We start from the raw sequence: 20,293 nt of genomic DNA on the forward strand, positions 1-20,293 counted from the left end.
TGATGCGCGCGAGAGGTTTCCATGCATGCCAAACAAAGAGATGAGTTGACTCAGAGGCTTTGTACATGCCTGTACTGTAAGGGCACTCATACAAGGCGCGTGATCGGTTCCCGGCGCGACATCGACCAATGAGAGCACGAGTGGATTTATCCCGTGAGCTGATTGGCTAGGCATCATCGCAGCCTCACCCAGCATCTTCCCTTGTTGTGTCTCGCCATTCTCGTCCACGCTGTTGACTGTCTCGCATACTGTGTCTTAAGAGTTGTGTTCGTGATAACTTTTTTTTGTTTAAACGATAACGTTTTTGATGAGTTAAGCCCTTACAATGCCTGCCTAAGCGCAGTGCCCCTGTGAAAGCTTCCTCCGGGGCGCCCAAGAGGAAGAAGATGATGACCATCAGCGAAAAAGTGAGATTTTTAGATTTGATCAAAGAGGGCAGAAGTTATGCATCTGTGGCACGCCATTACGGCGTGAATGAATCTACAGTGCGGTCGGTCCATCAAGAAAGAGGAAGCAAACATCCGCAAAACCGCTTCAATAACCTTCAAATGTGTGGTAACTCCGCGTAATAAGAGAATTGTGAAAAGGGAAGCTGCATTGACATTGTGGATTGCTGATATTGATACTGGTATCAGTACTGATACTGGACATACTTGGCAAATAAAGATGATTCTGATTGCAGGGAAAAGACAGTGAGTTTGGACACTAATAATATCAGGACAAAATTACTGTACAATGAATGTTAATTACTGGAAAAGGTTTTATAATTAAAGATTTAAGTAAAAACGTGTACTGTTGTAATCTTTGTCTCAAATATGTAAAGTATAAATACCGTTGACATATTTTAAACATTCTGGTACCCACATACACATCCACGAAAGTTCCTGGGGAGGGCGGGTGGGGGCTAATCCTACTTGGCGGGTTTTCACCTTTCGCAGGGGGTCAGGCTGGTCCCCATTAACCGTGAAAAACCAGAGAACACTGTAATCTGATACAGTGTATCAAATGGTGACATTTATATTTGAATTGCACACTGTCCACTTTATTGTTGGGGTATGATGATGCCATGGTGATCCCAAATGAATTCTGGCTCAGACATTTTAAATCATCGGATGTCTAAGAAATCCTCCATCCATTTGCCGTACCGCTTACCCTCACAAGGGTCGCAGCCTCGCTGGAGCCTATCTCAGATGACTCTGGGCAAGAGACGGACGGGTACACCGTTAATTAGAAATGTAAACATTTTTGAGATAGGGTTACTGTACTTGTTTTTCAACATTTCTCATTTCTAAAGAACCAACGAGATAAGTCTTCATGCCTCACCCATCATGATTACAAACAAAATAAAGCAAGAATTAATATTCAGTTCCACATTTGCAGCTGTGTATTTATTTCCAATTACATTTGGATTTTGGTCAAAACATGCCCAACAGCAATCACAAATTGCGTCTCCACAAAACAGTGTAACACCAGACTGTTGGTGAGGTTTAACTTCAACATGACAAAATTATCCCCTTGTACTTATTGCTCTCTGGTAATCAACAGGTAACAACTTTCAAAGGAACAAGTATGTTCTGTATGAACACGGCAGATAAACAGCTTTGTGTATTGTAAACATTCTCACTGTGGCTTGGGCCCTGAAAGAGGAATTTATTACTGACCTAAATTACGCGGAACTGAAAGGAGTTTTCAGCAACAAGTATTCTATCCATTTCAGTACGTAATTCTGGGTAAGAAGTGTGTGTTCATGGCAGCTCCAGAACCGGCTCACAGGTATGAGCTACTGGACGTCTTGCTCGTCCATCTGCTTGTGTGAACAGGATCTCAACCTTGTCAACAGAGATAACATCTGACCCTGTGACAAACCTTCACAATTTTCTAAGTCCTGCATCATCCAGTCCTCTGATGTATTGTTCCAGAAAACGCAAGCTTTGATTCTCTGCTTGAGTAGTCGGAGATGCTGTCAGCAGCTTCAAGAGCTTTTTATCCTGATAGATTTGTAAGAGATCTTGTGGGTTCACAAAGGCTTCTTTTAGGGGGGTGCTAACAATTGTCTGCTGCATATCTTGATTTTTGGATCAACTGCTTGTGTGCCACTTTTAGAAGGATGCCTTTCAAATTCTCTTTTGTCGGAAGAGTTATTACATCCGAGCGGTCCAGAAGATCTAATAGTTCATCTTTGTCCTCATCTTAAAGATCATCTTTTAAGGCAATGGTTATCAGATCTCTACCTGATTGACTTGTGTACAGGAGGATACTTTCAAAGAGCATATCATCTGCCACCGTGAAAACAGGGACAAGGCGACAAGGAAAGCATCCATGGCCTTCATATCCTTTCAGCAGAATTCGGCCAATGGATTTCCACTTTTCTTCCTGCCCTCTAGGAGACATTGATGGAACTCTAACGTCCTCCCCCTCAGCTGTGTGGTCCATTAACTCTGTCCAAAATGCAGCATCGAAATCCCTTGAAACACCATCTGCATTAGCTCCTTTTTCATCGATGTAAGTGTACTTCAAGTGGTGTTTGAGCAGTGCTGCATCCTTAAACTGGTTAATCATCTCCTCCAGAAGATGGACTCTGTGAAGTTTTATGGTGATGACACAGTCACGATCATATGGAGCTGTAGAATCACTTGCTTGCTTGATCACCTGTATATGCTGTGTCTGGAGTGTTGAATGTTGCTGTGCTTCATGCGGTAAGAGTGACTGATGGGATGGCCAGTTCATCGCCTCAGATATGTCAGAAATTACATCTGCATCTAACTCCTTCAAATCAGCCGACTGAATGACGATGGCTTAAAGATCATCTTCATGTGTGTCTCTCAGCTGTCCATCAATATTTGCATCAGAGCTTTCGGTCTCAGTCTATTAGTGAAAAGGTCAAATCTTAACACGCCCATTCTTCGCACTTTGTAGAGGTCTCCAATTGTGATATCTTCATCAAGTACAGCTTCCTCTTGATAGTCTAATATGTCACATCTTCCAAATCTACTTTTTACATTTGGAATGAAAATGTACTGTAATATGTCAGCTTTTTTGGACTCTTTGGACACATCAAGCGTCCTCGTTCCCCCTCCTTTGCGTTTCCTTATTTGTTTACCTTCATGAATCCACCCCAACACAACATTTCTGGTCGGCTTTTCAGGCCATTTGTTGTTTTTTGTGTAGGTTCTTTTCCGCTTTTCAGTTGTAGTCTCCTCATGATCACTTCCATTATCCTCATTTCCAACACCCATGTTTTTCTTTAGTTTTTCAAGCAGTGAATTTTTTGGGGGGGATTCTCTTGTTCCTTCATTTGCACCTCTGTTTTCCAAACAGAAGCGTCTTGCTGCTATGCGATCTCCATATGTTGGGATGTAGCCAGCCAGACTGTTGTCATCGATGAAGGCAATGACTGCGGCATCAATCTATCAAAACAGAAACAAATGTATGCACATTCATTGACATATGCACACTTACATCATGTAGACTGATACCATTGTGTAATGCAATTGTGTTGCAATCTAAAAATGTTACAAGTCATATCAAATACTGAGGACACCCGGAGCGGGGATCAGCATTTGCCCGATGATACGATTCTATCACGATAATTGAGTCACAATTCGATTATTGTGATATGCTCGTATTGCTATACTATTGTGATATTTTGCAATATATAATTTCCATTTTAATTTATCATGCAATTTATTTTTCCTTTCATTAACAGAGGGGTACCAACAACTATCTGTCAGTATATATACTGTATATGTACAGATAGATGGATAGACAAACAAGATAGATATAGAGTACATGCATTATAGGCTAACATTATATAATTATATGGCTATCTTTAATTTATATAATATTGCCACACAAAATTATCTGATGGATGTTATACTGAATGGATCCCCCTTCCCCAACTGAGCTGCGAGTGGTCCTCTGTCTTCACCCAGGGACTCACAATTCCCCATTGTTGCAGAGTCAAATTGAAAAGGTATTGTTTCAAAATAGCCTTTCATTTTTAAACATAACTATAGTATGCTTTGTTTCATGCTGTGGTGATATTCACATTCCCAAGACGTCGTTTCAAATGAGTTTGACATACCACCGAAAGCATATTGCTAGCCGCGACCTCCACGAGCCTGTATTTGTTAACATAGTCAATTAGAGCGTTAGGGTTCGTTCATAGAGGATCAGGCAGATATGCTTCTCGCCCCATACAACTGACCAGTACAAAAAAAAAATCACAATACAATTCCATTACCGTAATACCCTCAGTCATCGCATTTCTGATGCATTCGTACTTGTTTTCCAAACTGGGATGCGCGTGAAATAGCTCATTGGACGGGGGGCTTACGTGGTTGCTTTACGACATAATTCCGTTTCAACGGCGGCGACGTGACCTGATTTTGTCTATCACTCACACCCAGTAGTAAAGTAATTACAGTAAATATTTTGACGAAAAACACTTCTAGGCCATAAGAATCAAACAAAAAACAGTAGTGTTATTGTGCCATGTTACGACATAGTGAATTCGTACGCAAACTAATTCATTGAGCGTCGTTCGGCACTGTCGTAAACCGAGGACTCCGTGTTATTTTTAGGTGACTGCGAGTCCGTGGACCACTCTTGGTTCTTGACCCACCCACCAGTTGAGAAGCCATGCCAAAGACTCGAGGATGCCTACTTCAGCGGACAAACAATGAATTTGGAAACACACTCCAATTAATTTCACACCGGAGTTTCCTTCAGCTAACTTGTGCTAACATGAGTTGCCTAGCTAGCATACAAGAGTGAAAAACAATAGGACACTAAGAATAAACTTACATGTTCTTGCTCCTTGCGTAAGAGGAAATCTTCAGGTACACCACGACTTTGTAAAAAGCTCAGCAAATCCATGTTTTGCGCAACACTCAATGGTAGAGGCCACTTCTAGCTGTGTGCTCCTGTTTCCTTCACGCCACCTTGGAAGAATGTGAGTGACCACAACTTGACGTCCTCTGCGAGGCCAACTTTTGCACTTTAGAACGTAGAACTTATTCTGTTTTAACATGATATTTTTCACGTTATGTGATTCATTCATGTGATTCATTTCATGTTATAACATGAAACTTTTCACATTATACCATGAAATTATTCACGTTATAACGTGTAAGTTATCACATTAGAACGTGAACCATATCACGTTATAACGTGATAGTGAAATAATGTTTTTTTTTTTTGGTGTGGCAGCAATACGCTTCTGTACTACAGCACCTCTGCCAGCCGGTGGACACAAGTCATTCAGTATCCACCCTGGGATGTTGTCAGGACATGCAGCCTTTACAGGGTCTTCCTCACATTTGACGCTGTTAAACGGAGAGGCGTATCATCAGGTGGTGGTGTGAGTCTGGCGCTGGGCGTGTTGTTGTCGGGTTCCTCCCATTTAATATGAATTTGAGAGTGATTGGTTCATTCCAAGCACAGCTAATCCCTACTGGTAAGAGGGTGTGCAACCTTTTGCTCCCACATTAGCTCAGTTGCCAACTTTTACTTCCCCTCTCGAAAAGCTTTCTTATTTTTAATTGAGCTGTACAGGTTCTAGGTGACACGATTAAAAAAAGTGACTCAATGACTGATACGGTCTCATTGTCATAAATCACCAAAAAACTGGCATTTGAACAAGGGTGTGTAGACCTTATATTTACTGTATTTATATATTGTAATCCCTCAATAAGAACAAGTAAATTGTCATCTGTCCTGCATAAACAGTCTATTTTGCCTTCACCATTTTGTGTCATCAAGTTGATTTTCGCATAGTACTTACAGGTGGGTAATTTAAGCCAACGCCATGGATTCCTATACTGGCAGGTGTGTCGATAACAGCACCCACCATCAATTCAGGCTTGATGGTGGGGTTTAGTACAGCTTTCTTCTCCTTTAGGTTCAACACAAGACCAAGCTCAGGGAGGGGCAGGCAGGAAGGCCGAGTCAAACCAAACAATGTGTAGTAGAGGTTCACAGCGTCACAACGCAGGCGCCAATCATGAGAGGTACCTGTGGAGAAGACAAGAAAATTAATTGAAAGATCACTGTAGTGACTCTGACCCAGTTGCCAAAACCTCCCCCACAACTTGATAAGCTGCATTCTTCCCTGCGGCCCTGCTGTGAGAAAGCCACTGGGAGGAAGGCTGGGCTTATGTCAAGTGGACCCTAAAGTAATGAGCAGGCCCCCTCGAAATCTTGGTTTGCAGTCATCAAGGGATCATTTTCTTTGAACTGACAGCAGCCAAAAGGGGGGAACCTCTCTCTGGGACCGATCAGGGAATGCAAAATACAGCAATGAACTATTTGCTTAATATTCAAACATGCATGCAAGGCACCACCCACTGGCGTTTGAGAGTATTGCAACACGTGAACCTCGATTCAAAGCTGTTTTTAACTGAAGAGAAAATGTCCGTTTTGATATTTCACGAACTCTGCAGAAATATTCCAAATGTATGCCTTGATGTCTGTGTGTCAACTTCACAGGTGTGGCTGCGAGACTTTGAGAACTGTTTGTGTTGGTTTGAAGCCAAGCAGCATAAAATGTGATTGAACCATAAGCAGTTGATTTGCCAAGACGAAACCGTCATTCTATATGCTTGATCTATGAATAAAGAGTACAAAGTTGCGAGTATTTTATATTAAGATATGATTTTTACACCACCTTTTTGGCAAAATTTGTTGACTCAATTCAAGTCGATGGGCGTGGTCTTGTCTGGTCCTATGTCCTCTTAGACATGTCCCCTGGATATTTAACCCCTGACTCTCGCCTCCTCGTTTTTTTTCTCCTCTCTTTCTTGTCTAGCTTTTTTTGTATCTGGCTCTCTTGTTTTTCCTCTGTGTGTCCCCCCCCCCCCCCCCCTTTATTTTCTTTTGTCCTCCGGCGTCACCATGTGCGCGAACGCCCACCTCAATTTAGCCAGCAGCGTTTTTCGATTGAGTAAGCCCCTAGCCACGATCGGTTGGTGGAGCCTCAGCGAGCAACTACCTGCATCCCGTAACGGTCACGCACGCACACTGATGAGAGCAGGAGCTTGGCCCACCACCAGTTCAATCGGCAGGAAAGTTATGGGTGCACCCCGAGTGGACAACAATTTTTCTTCTTCCGCCTCTTTTGTTTTATTTTTCTCCACATTTTTCTACAACTAAACCTGCTTCATTTTCCTCCTGACGACCACCCCCACCGACCAGCTGATCTACGGTGGTGAGTACCGCACAATAAGCGTTGCTAGGATGTACAGCATTAGTGCCTAATAACTTCGGGAAATTACTAGCTTCCCACAAAATCCCAACTTGGTTCGCTGTCTCTCTCGTCCGGACTGAACGCTTTAAATGCTCACGTTTTCAACTTTAGTCCCACAACACAGTGTTCTATTTACCTTTTCGTGCGCCAATTATTTTTTTTTTTTGCACCATTATTTGTATTTTCTGCCGGTAGTTAGCCTCTGTGTGTTTCCCAATAGATTTCATTAAATGTTCTATAAAATTCCACTCTTTGTTGTGTTTTGTGTGTGTTTTGAGTTTAATAAGGAGACCTCTGTAATCTAGGATTTAGATGAGACTGATAAAAGGTTTTTCACTTTGGCTTTTTTATACAAACAAAAAGTGACGTGGTGCCCTTTACGAGACAAAATAGCCTGATTTATAACGTTAAGAGTCAAATCACGCTAAACCGGAAGAAACGCAAGCTTCGCTGGTTGGACAAATTAATTTCTTGAATAAATCCAAACGCCAATATAGGCTAAAATCACATACCTGCCAATTGACGATGATTGGTAAAAATGAGCAAATGTTGACTGCAAAGTAGTCACCCGATTATATAGGTCAAGGATCTGACATGGTTTAACTGAACACAAAGTGAATATGTCACAGTGCACTAGGGTTACACAGTACACTGGTGCTAAGTATCGGGATAACTTGCCATCCCAAATGAAATGATACCAGGTGTAGTATCATGTATCGGTGTTTTAAGTATTGGTAATTCAAAGAGTGCTCTCCACTGCCTCTGTGTCAGTAGTGGGCGGCACCGTTCTCATTCTTCAAAGCGTGTTCACAAAGAAAAAGAAATAACCAGAAGCACTTGTGCTCCCGGGGACCGTGTGTGAGTCAGATATGAAAATATTTTGCTTGGTGTTCAATTTTTGTGTAACACGTATCATGGAAAATTATTCAGTTCTCTGTAACACCAGAATGGCCAATTAATCAGAAAATAAAAGCAGCCATTTAATTCTAATACTTATTGAAATAATTGACAATTTAGGGGGCTGGGTCAAAAAACTTTGCATGGTGTAAAGAAAAGGTGTCCAAATTATGAACATCCATTTTCTTAGCAGTCCGCAGCATAGACTAAAATGAACATTTGACTCGAGGTTCTTTATGACCAGTATCAATATCAAACCTATGAACTAAAAGGCAATGCGTGTGGAACGAGTCTAATTGACTTAATATTCATTAATTGTTTCAGCTAAAAGTTAAATATAGCCTTGTTAAAATAGTTATTTGGGAGTTTTATCACGTCAAATGTTTATATGTGCAAGTTTTAACTTGACTTCCTGTTTTGAACTTTTATTTTGAAGGGTACGCACTCAGCATATTGGCACAAAAAGTAACTACTCACGGCACCGGTGATTGATTTATTTATTTCATGGATGGAACCAAATGCTATAAAATGCTGGTGATTCCTTTCCCTCCCCAACGATGAGGCACAAGGTTAGTGGTTGTGATCCTGTGCGGCAACGTTTATGTGAATTTTGTCCCAATTCATTGTGATGTAAAGGTCCTACGGTGACGTTTTAGCCCAATGTGAAATTAAACTTTTTTTTTTTTTTGTCATCGGTGCTTACGTTGGTTTGAAGACTAAAATAAATGCTAAATACGATCAGTGCAAAAGTGCAAGCAACCGTTTACCGTTTTAGCTGTCTCAATAATGTCGCATAGACATCTCATTGTTTCATTCACCCAGTTGAGAGAGTTGACTTCACTGAAGCTCCGGGCGGTGTAGGCTGAGGCGCGGCGTGTCTCCTTTGCACAATATAATCTTATTCCAAGTGTTGCACTGAGGCGACTGGTCATTCATTTTAACAAAGTTAAGACACCCTTTTGTTCGGCGCAGCCGCGGTTGGGCACGAGCACGTCATCGTGCGCGTTCTTATTCGTTGGTTTATGCCGCTTCTTTGTTGTTTTTCGCCACTTCTTATTCGCAGCTGGAGGACTAGGGCGCCGAAACTGGGAACCGAAATTCTTAAATTTGAACAGTTCCGGGAGTTAGCATTAGCCCAAAGCGTGTCGCTAACCGCGGCGAGCCTGTTCAGATGCACAACAGATTTACTCCTTTGTGGAGTCCCATTCCTGCTCAGTCTATTGGCTCCCACACATTAGTCATAGGTGACTCCATCACTCGTAATGTCGAGCTTAAAAAACCCAGCTAGTGTAATGTGAATTCCTGGGGCCAGAACCCCCGACATTGAAGCTAGCTTTAGACAGCTGACCCGCATCAGGCCTAGACACCAGCGTGGTGCTAACAACACTAGCACTTTTAATGTGGCTTTGTGTAACACTCTCGACACCGTAGTGCCATTCAGAACTAAAACGCGTCCAAAGAAATTTACCCCTTGGTTCACAGATGAAACCAGAGAACTAAAATAAGCATGCTTGAGTGCGAGATGCCACCAAGCCAGAGGAGAGAAAAAAAACACCAGAGCAAAAACACCAGAGAGAGGGAGAGAGGTAAATACACTGGGGGGGGGGGGGGGGGGGGGTCGTGTGCAAGAGAGACGGAGAAGACCACACCCATCAGAGGTCAAGCATATCGGACTGACTGTTTATACTTTAGTCTTGGAAAATCAACTGCTTATGGTTCAAATCCCATTTTATGCTGATTGGAGTCAAATCAAGACAATTCTCAAAATCTCGCAATTGCACTTGTAAAGTTGACACAGTGACACAGACATCAAGGCATACATTTGGAAAATTTCTGCAGAGTTCGTGAAATATCAAAACAGACATTTATCCTTGGTTAAACATCAAATAAGAGTCCCCCCGGTTCGACTTTGCAGTTCCTCTCGACGCCAGCGGGTCTTGCCTTGTCCCAACAATTCTTCCTATTCACAGACAGATGGTCCGGTGGAAACATCTGAAGGCCTTTGATGCTTGGCAGTTCAGACTTCGAGGGTAGATGTTAATTACTTTTGGGTCCACGAGGCGTCTCCTTGGGGCAGTCTCACAGCAGGGATGCTTGGAAGGCTGCAGTTTATCAAGTTGTGCGGGGGAGGGGGGGGGATTCTGGCAACTGGATCAGAGTCACTACACAAAGCTCACTAAACCTGTTGTCGAATTCATGCCCAAGTGTGTTTTATGACATCTTTGTCAAAAGTCTCAGATGCATAAGCATTGTCTTTCAGCACCATCTGCACACAAGGAAAGTGCAGCTCCTGTTTTTTCCCCTCGGGAAATCTTTAAATGCATTAATAGCACTTATCATATCAGTAAAAGGTCTTTCGTTTGCCTTGCAGATCACAGTTCAAATGGTTCAGTTTCACAGTAATGCCTGTTAAAAATGTGAGGTCAAGTGTCCACTCAGTATCCTCCAGCAGCAAAGTGTCTTCGCCTTTGGATTGCACGACAACTTTGATTTCTCTCAAAAGTGGGAAAAAATTAAGTAAATAATCATAAAATAAAATCATCTCATGCTGAGCCATCAGATTTCCGTGTGTAGTAACAGGTCACATATTCAGCTGACAGATCCTCCAAAAGCACCTTGAATGTTCTGTGCTGTTGAGCTCTGGAGCGAATACTGTTTATGATCTTCACGACGGAAATCATCAATTGCTCAAAGCCCGATCACTGTTGGACAGAACGCCTACTGGTGAACGGTGCAGTGGTAATGCAGAAACTTTGGGGACTGTGTGTGTCACCTTTACAGCGATCAATGAATCCTGTATGTCGGCCGATCATAGCAGGAGGCCCGCCTGTAGTCACCGATACCGGTTTTTCCAACGGTACCTCTTTTCTACGAAAAAAAAATCCTTCACTGGCTTGTAGATTTCAACTACCCTTGTAGTTGTCTTTAAGGGCAGTACTGTCAAAAGTTCTTTTGTGGAGAAATCAAACACCATCCGGATAAACGCCATTAGCTGTGCTGTACTGCTGCTGTCCACAGACTCATCACACTGGATGCTAAACCACCTCCACTTCGCCAGATCCCGGTCCAGCTGATCAGGCAAGTTCTCAGAAATAGCCAACACTCGTCTAACCATCGTAGTTGCCCCCAATTGGACATCGGCGAGAGAGGAGATGACATCGGTTCCAGACTGATTGTCTTTAAGTACTGTTTTTGCAATTATCATCATGGCTTCTTTGAAAAACTCCCCGTCTGAAAGTGCCTTCTTTTCTTCATCAAGAAGTGAGGCTTTTGTTACTTTTTGGGCGTGAAAAAAAGCTGCCATCAACTCCCTGACTTTTTCCAGCTGGTAGTGCGCTGCCTAATGGGTAGTAAGCATGGAAGCTTGTGTGGCACTTTCTGAAATGTCTCTCCACATTGTGCTGCTTTGGCGTCACCATAGTCGCTCCATAAATGAGACATGAAGGATTTAAATTAGCTCAACGTTGTTGTGCCTACTAGCTTCTTTCTACCAACACTACGGTTTGGTCACGCACTACAACAATATGACCTTTGAACTTTTTAATATTGTCATTTCCAAATTTACACCAAATTAAAAATAGCAAAAGAGCATTTATTATTTTATTTTTTTTAAAATATAAATTTAGAATAGCAATTAAGACACATCGCACCGCGTTGGTGACCCCTCCACTTTGCCTTTGAATTGTCAATAAAATTGAAATATGTCAAAATTTTACTTCTTTCCCTGCTTTCACTCATTTTCTTTACTAGTATTCCTTACATTCCTTTGCGAGTGTACCCTTGCACTCTTAATTCTTGTTTCCCTGCCTCCTCTCAACTCAACTCATGCTGTAAAAAAACAGCCGCTGCTCAATTTCTGCCTCTGTTCATTCCTCTGATGTATATGAATGCATGAAGTGGAGAAAGTCTTTTGACAGACGAGCAGGTCTCACCTGAGTTCATAAGCTTCCAAAGCTGGTCCACCAGAGCTTCATTGCATATAGTTGATTCTGTTGTCTTGGTGAAGGGTGGATTCTTACAAAGCATGGCTAGGATCTTATGTCTGACAGAACAACAAATGGTAAAAAGGTTCAAATCTACATAAAACATAGTCTTTGGTTACTAATGCAGCGTAAAAACACAAAACCCCACATTCGCATAGCATATTAAATTACACACACACATTTATATATTTTTATATATATATATATATATATAGAGAGAGAGAGAGAGAGAGAGAGAGAGAGAGAGAGAGAGAGAGAGAGAGAGAGAGAGAGAGAGAGAGATAAACTATATACATAATATATACAGGGATCTCGTTTGATGTGCGTCCCGCCTCTCAGACACAAAATTAGCAGGGCCACATAAAGTACAATCAATCTGCGTCTTCGAACGCATGGCTTATTGCTCCGGCGTGGTGCTGGAAATCTGGCATATGATTTTTTTTTTTTTTGGATGAGACAGGCTGGTTGGTATTTGTGAATTTATTTCATAAAACTCTGACTGTGGGTTGTCTTTTCAACAGTGGCTTTTTAGGCATGTTCTTTGTATCCTCAAGCTATTTGGTGATTTACCAAATGTATGAGTTGAGATTACCATCTTTTTCTGCTAAGAATAAGATGCCAAATTGTCCTTACATGAGTCATTGCTGCTACATCCAAATCATTTAGCCAATTAGGCTAACTGTATCAGAGATGCGCAGGTGAGTAAATGCACTACATTGACATGAAAAAAATCTGTGATGCACTCAATCCGCAATAAGTGAACCACTCTATAGCGACGGATTAATGGAATATTTAAAGGCAGCCGCCTCGGTCTAATTTTGGGCCACTTCTGGCGCTAAAATTTCTGACATTAAGAAAAGTGTTATTGAAACAGTGTTGCACGAGCAGGGTGTCATCTTGAAATGCACTTGGGTTATTCGTCAGGGCGGCGCTGTATCAGAAAAGTGGGAAGTTGCTCTGAGGCCGAAGAAGGGATAAGCTGCAATGGAAGGATTTTCTGTGTGTCAGGTAATTTTGAAGATCGTCAAAAAAGTAAATCTCGTTTACTTTTAAACCAAGCTGATTTCTCAGAAAAAAAGTGTCATAAGCATTACACCGTAAATGTTTTTTGGCTTTTCAGAGACGACTTCTAAAATCAGCAGGATTTCTTTCAAGGCGAGGTGGCGACGAGGAGAGTCATGAGTGCAGGTGAAACTGCGCGGATAATTACAGAGATGAAGTCAAAAGTTAGGATTCATGTCATTGATAAGTTGCGCTAGTTTGTCAGGTCTGAAAGCAGTAAGCCTCATGAAATAAGTGGAACACTGAAGTGGATTTAAGACAGGACATGGAGGCAAAGCAAAGGTATTCTGATTAGGAGTAACCTTATATAACACAAAGCCCATGTTCATTATTTTACAAAAAGCGAGGGGACAAATCACTAACATGAATTTACTACTGCGTTACAGTAGGTTAGTGAACGACCATGGCATGTTACAACTTCCATCCACCTACAACGTACTTTTGTAAACCGAGGACCCCCAGTCCCACAGTATCAGTATATCCAGAGAGCCTGTATGCTTACGAACCTGACATAAGGAGCTGGGTCGTTCTGAACCAGGTTGAGAAGCCACTGGAGCTCAACTGAACTCTTTTCAACTGCAAAATAAATGACAACATGAACAAATGACTATACAGCGGAACCTCGGTATTTGCAGAGAATAAGACCGGACCACAGATAATTGCCGCATTACAACTGCATTGCAAAAGAGAAAAGAAAAAAATCCCCAATTTGTTTTTCTTGAACCCAAAAACATTCTTGAATAAGAGGAGATAAACCGGCACTCAGCGTTTTCAGGGTTGTTGACCCCCACCCACACAAAAAAACAAAACAAACAAACAAAAATCTTCAGATCAGCGAAACCGCAGGTACCGATCCACGAGTATTTGGGGGGGGTGCACTGTACAAGCAAAAATTGACCCCCAAAAAAATGACAGACCACTGGACACCATAACAGTTCAATTCACTTTGATCATATGTAAACACACTTTGTATTTATCGTGGGGTGACGCTTGTTCTTTTAGTACTAAAATCATCAAATATGCTACCCTTATTTCTGAATACATTTGAAATGAATCTAGTTATTGGGTCAAGGCTAATGTTTGTTCTGATTACCCCGTGGCAGTCATTTTCATATATGGCAGGGCAGTGGATATTGGACAAGTATTAATCCAGTTTAGCATCTCTTAACGTGTGTTGTTACATTGTTTTCTGAAATGTAGAATTGTTTTGGCTTTTGTAAAAAAAAATTCTAAAATGTAAAAATGTTCCGTTTTTTTTTGTAAATTTGTTTCCTGAAATGTAAAAGTGTTTCTGCTTTTGTAAATTTGTTTTCTGAAATGTAAAAGTGTTTCACAGTTTGTGATATTGTTTTGCACTTCCAGGGCACCGTAGCAATTCCCATTTCTCCTTAAAATTATTGTTACTGGATTCAGATTGTAGTGATTTGTAGTGATCTGCGATTTGCTTTGTTTGCTTAGTGATTTTTAAAATAGCGAACCTTTTTATTTAACTCACCCTTTGAATATGCCATAAATAATGGGTCAACTGATGTGGCGTGGTTTCTGTTTATTCCCACAACTGTTCCTCGCTCCTCAAAACACAATCATCTTTATTGTGATGAACATGCATGCATGCACACAAAATTTGTTCTCTGCATTGTGAACACATACACAGAGTTAGGTACTGGAACACACTGGAGCAGGGGGCAGTTGAAGCGCCCGGGGAGCATTTCGGGGTATCAGTGTCTTGCTCAAAGACACCACAGCCGTGAGTCCGGGGGATGTCGGCGCACGGTCGAGTCGGGGTCTTGAACCTAGGTCCCCCACGGTGGAAGGCGATGATCTTAACCATTGGGCCACGGCTGCCCAAACATTAGATAGTGCTTATTTTAGGCTTTGGGTTTCACCTGTGAAAACTGCATTTGCTGTTAAGCAAACACAAAGACCAGAGAGCTATCTATGTGAGAAAAGCAAACCATTTTGAAGCTGACAGAAGAGGGAAAATAGATCAGAGCTATTGCACAAACATTGGGCATAGCCAATACAACAATCCAGAATGTCCTGAAAAAGAAAGAAACTACTGGTGTACCGAGCAACAGACATCGAACAAGTCGGCCAAGGGTATCAACAGCAGTTGATGACAGAAACATTGTGAGAGCTGTGAAGAAACATCCAAAGACACCAGTCGGTGTTCATCACTGCCGAGCTCCACAGGGCAGGGTTGAAGGTATCACAATTCACTGTTCGAAGAAGACTTCGAGAGAAGAAATATACAGGCCGTACCACAAGATGCAAACCACTCATCAGCAAAAAGAATCAGAAGGCCAGATTGGCTTTTGCAAAGTCCAGTGATGAGCCATAAAGGTTTTGGAACAAAGTTTTATGGACTGATGAGACCAAGATTAACCTCTGCCAAAGTATGGAGAAAGAAAGGATCTGCTTATGATCCAAAACACACAAACTCATCTGTGAAGCACGGTGGAGGTAATGGGCTTGCATAGCTGCTTCTGGAACGGGCTCACTCGTCATTATTGATGATGTACCTCATGATGGTAGCAGCAGAATGAATTTTGAAGTGTACAAAACAATCTTTTCTGGCAGTTTACAGAAAAATGCATCCAAACTAATCTGGAGAAGCTTCATCATGCAACAAGACAATGTTGCATGATGAACCAAAACACACTGCTAACACAACAAAGGACTTCATCAGGGTGAAAAAGTGGAAGGTCTTAGACTGGCCAAGTCAGTCACTGGACCTTAACCCAAGAGAGCATGCATTTTACCTCCTGAAGAGGAGACTGAAGGGAGAAACCCCAGAAACAAACAAGAACTGAAAGAGGCTGCAGTAGAGGCCTGGAAAAACATTTCAAATGAAGAATGCATCAGTCTGGTGAAGTCATTTGGTGGCAAGCTTGATGCAGTTATTGCATGTTAGGGTTGTGTTACTATTATATATATATATTAATATGTTAATATTACATGTTATTCACTTGAATCATTTATGTTCCAATACTTTTGGTCGCTTCAAACTAAAGGTGCGCTGTCCTGAGTTGTTTAACACATCGAGATGTAAATATCATAAAATAAAAGCTTGAATTCTGAACTTTTGTGTCATAGTCATCTTTTGATCTGAAACCCAAATATAAAACAAAAATGCTGCTGACTGCTTGGCCAGGTAACCACTGCAAACGAGACCTCAGGCTCAACTGGTCGTAAAAAAATACATGATAACAATACCGCTTTCCTTGTTGAGTGGATTTTTTGTTCTTTTCTTCACTATTTATTGTACTAATTTTGCTCCCGAAATGGGGAATTTATTGTCGAAGCCAAGAGCCTATTCTTAACTCATACTTTGTCAAATTTGCATTTTCCACTCGTTTTCCAAAGCTGATCAAATGATAACTGCTCTCAATGTGTTGATATCTTACCTCTCGTGTAGTCCACCAGAGCCTCTAATGCAGCAACACGAACATCAACAAAGTGTCCATACTCTGCATAAGACCTGAAGAGTGATGCTTCACTCGGGATGTGACCATTTTTTTGAAGTTGGCGAATGGCTTTAAGACAACTAGGAAAAAAGAGTAACAGTTGGAAAAAACTTGAACTAGATAAGCAATATATGGAGAAGAAAGAAATTATTGTTTTGTTTTGTTTTTGTTTGTGACAGAGGGTCTTGAGAAAGAAATGTCAGCCCTCTGTATGTTAGACACATAATGGAGATTGACAATAAAGCATACCATACCATATTGCCTATCTGTGCGTGCAGCGGTAAAAAACAACAACCCTTGGAGCTTATTTTCTTTGTGACAATAAATCTAGTATAAATACCATTATTTAAACAAAAATCCAACAAGCAAAATTACGTAAACCAAGAAATGAACTTCAATACAAAATGAAAGTAAACTAAAAAAGAAACACTCTCATTATCTCGTGACGTCAGTGCCAGAAGCCCAACTGATTTGGCATTTGATTTTGTGATGTATTCAAGGCTTTTTGTCATGAGGCTCAGCTGACTGCAACTGCAACACAGATGGTCATCACGACGTGGTCATACCATTTTAATCAATGACCGCATAATTCATTCCCAATCTTGTAGCATATGAAATAACAATTGCATATCATTTTTGGCTGCTATAGTTGTTGTGTTCATGTGAGAAAGTGCAACTTTATGATTGCTTGGCTTGAGCGAGTGACGAGGACATCTTGCAGCCTTCTCCACCGTGTTAATCGATGACACCCACCCTAATAAATTTAGCGATTTTTCAGCACATTGGCCATTGAACATAATTTTGGGGTATTATAGCTGTTGTGTTTATGTGGGAGCGCAAGTGCAACCGTATATGATTGCTTGGGTTGACGATGATGTCGTTTGGGCAGTTTATAGTAGTTTAAGTAGAAATGAAATGATGCAAAAAAAGTATACCGAGTCATTTGTGTGTGAAGTCTACCAATATGTAAATGCACTGTAGCATTGAGTAGCTAACACCACAGACATGAAGTTGAAATAATTACTTTTCATGCCCAGTTATACTGTATTGTCATGACCACTTTCTTGACAATCAATTTTGTTTGACACTCAAATAAAGAAACATGAATGCATATTATGCTAAAACAGATTTGAGTGTCAAACAAAATTGATTGTCAAGAAAGTGTAGTTTAGTTGTCTCTTCAGAGCAGCCAAAGCATAGAGTAGCACAGAAGAGGGATACAGGAAACACAGCTGGTGGACATTGTTTCCCGTGTCCTCATTCATAGTTATCATACAAGGAGATTAGTATACAGTACAACAGCCTGGGCTGCTCCGCGCTGCTTGAAGGGTTATAATTTACTGTAACGTCAGCGCTAATCCTATTTGCGTGTCCAAACAAGTCTCTCTGCTGGTCTTTTTTAATATTACAGTTGATTCAATGCATATTAATTAAGTCCACCAACATCGCAGTGACTATTGCGCACACACAAATTGAGATGATGATGCTCAAACAATATATCGTACAGCCCCGACATAAGCACCCATGTACGCAAACACACAAATGCATGAGGCAGCACCTACCTGATAGTAATCGTGCTTCTGTAGCTTGGCAATAGTTTTTCCATGTTAAGAAATCTGGTTATCTCCTCCAAGATTAGACGCACATCAGCATTTAAATTGTCCACTGTGCGCGTCTCATTGTTGATGCTAATGGCCGGGGTCAAAGAGTTGGTCAGTGCTTCAAGCAGATCTGCACGGTAGTAATTATCAGAGAACTGGAAAAAGATCAAAAAGATGAGAGTGTTAGTAGGAAACACAAATTTTAAATTCAAAAAAAATCACATTGGCATGTGATACACACTACACATTTCCTTCAGCCAGCTGTCAACATGTAAAGTAATTCCACATTATGATAACCCAAAATACAGATTCCCTATTTAGGAAGACACAGAGTAGACTCCCCCTCCTTGAGCCGTCACCTTATAGTGGTGGAGGGGTTTGCGTGTCCCAATGATCCTAGGAGCTAAGTTGTCTGGGGCTTCACGCCCCTGGTAGGGTCACCCATGGCAAACAGGTCCTAGGTGAGGGACCAGACAAAGCACGGCTCAAAGACCCCTTATGACGAAGACAAAATATGGACTCGGGTTTCCCAGGCCCGGAGGTGGGGCTCGAAGGAGAGCGCCTGGCGGCCGGGCCTGCGTCCACGGGGCCCGGCCGGGCACAGCCCGAAAGGGTAACGTGGGTCCCCCTTCCCGTGGGCTCACCACCTGTGGGAGGGGCCATAGGGGTCGGGTGCAGTGCGAGCTGGGCGGTGGCCCAAGGCGGGGACTTTGGCGATCCGATCCCCGGCTACAGAAACTGGCTCTAGGGACGTGGAATGTCACCTCACTGGCAGGGAAGGAGCCCGAGCTGCTGTGTGAGGTCGAGAAGTTCAGACTAGATATGTATATAAATTTCATATTATTTTTTTATTTATTCCGTATTTTATTGATTTATTTTATTTATTTTTTTACAACAAACTGCTATTTGCTGCTATAACACCTGATTTCCCCCCCTGGGGATCATTAAAGGATTATCTTATCTTACTACAAAATGTAAAATCCTGAAAAGTAAGGAAGGTTTTGGCTGTATTGAGAATTTCGGTAACAGGGTGTGTTGCGGTGTCCGTACTTTGTTCTTCCTGTTGTCGTTGTACTTGATAAGGTCAAGTATGAAGTTGAGGACATCTTTGGGACAGAGGTTCTGGACATCTCTGAGTAATGCCATGGCAACAGGCATCGTCTTGCAAGGAACACAGAAAGAGGGTACATTTGGTGATAAATGATAAATAAAAAATTATAAATATTGTTCAAAGATAGATAGGGAGTCGTAATAGCCAATCATAATTCATGTATGCAACAATGAGACCTTATGTTCCACTATTAATAAATGGCAATGCCTCTACTTTACCAGGCATACTGATGTGTTGTATTGTTGTTGTTTATTTGCTTTGAATAAAATCTGGCCTGGTGAAAATCTACAAATGAGACTGAAGTTGCATGTGGTACCGTTGTAAATGTTTCAAAGCAATTTATGTTTTTCTAAATTTAGTTGGTGCAGCCACATAAAATCTACTGCCACCAGATAAATCACAGAAACTAAGAAATACATAAAAGCTGTCGCTTATATCAACAGTCTCTTTTAACATAACATTTCCACTCTGTTTGCTCTAAACCTAACATATTACCAGTGAGTATAATACCCAAACATTAAAATATTTGAGTCCCCTTTTAATAGGGACACACTACCTTTTGCAGGAAATAGCTCTGGAAGTTGATGAAGTTGTTGGTCTTTACGATATTGGGGCAGCTCTTACAGCAGAACATTCTGGTAAACAGACTCTTCATCGCTGGCGGGCCCTGCCATGTGCTCACCATAGCATTGGCTATCTGTAAGTATTACACGCGCAGAACAACAATGTCCATTCAAACTGGATTTACATATACATGCATACAATGCCATGAAAAGATATTTGCCTCCTTCCTGATTTCTTTGCATATTCATCATATAGTCAACACCAACACAACCCAAGTAAATACAAACTGCAGTTTTTAAATGATGATTTCATTTGTTAAGGAGGCGAGGAAAAAAACAAAAACAGCCATATCAGGCGATATA

General features: G+C 41.4%; 1 protein-coding gene across 7 annotated transcripts in view; it reads right to left on the minus strand.

The window, feature by feature from the left end:
- The window catches only part of taf2 (TAF2 RNA polymerase II, TATA box binding protein (TBP)-associated factor), a 107,027-nt gene that overhangs the window by 5,808 nt on the left and 80,926 nt on the right, over positions 1-20,293 (minus strand). For 6 of the 7 annotated variants that reach the window (XM_061775456.1, XM_061775455.1, XM_061775459.1 and 3 more), the window contains exons 19-25: positions 19,924-20,064; positions 19,307-19,417; positions 18,218-18,411; positions 16,596-16,735; positions 13,695-13,764; positions 12,076-12,185; positions 5,786-6,015 (exon numbers count right to left, since the gene is read on the minus strand). In XM_061775456.1, coding sequence (XP_061631440.1) covers positions 5,786-6,015; positions 12,076-12,185; positions 13,695-13,764; positions 16,596-16,735; positions 18,218-18,411; positions 19,307-19,417; positions 19,924-20,064 — 996 coding nt within the window. Of the gene's footprint in view, positions 1-3,100; positions 3,408-5,785; positions 6,016-12,075; positions 12,186-13,694; positions 13,765-16,595; positions 16,736-18,217; positions 18,412-19,306; positions 19,418-19,923; positions 20,065-20,293 lie in introns of all 7 variants that reach the window. The other variant, XM_061775457.1, reaches the window with a different exon arrangement.

Source organism: Phyllopteryx taeniolatus, chromosome 6 (genome assembly GCF_024500385.1).
Source record: "Phyllopteryx taeniolatus isolate TA_2022b chromosome 6, UOR_Ptae_1.2, whole genome shotgun sequence".
NCBI lineage: Eukaryota > Metazoa > Chordata > Actinopteri > Syngnathiformes > Syngnathidae > Phyllopteryx > Phyllopteryx taeniolatus.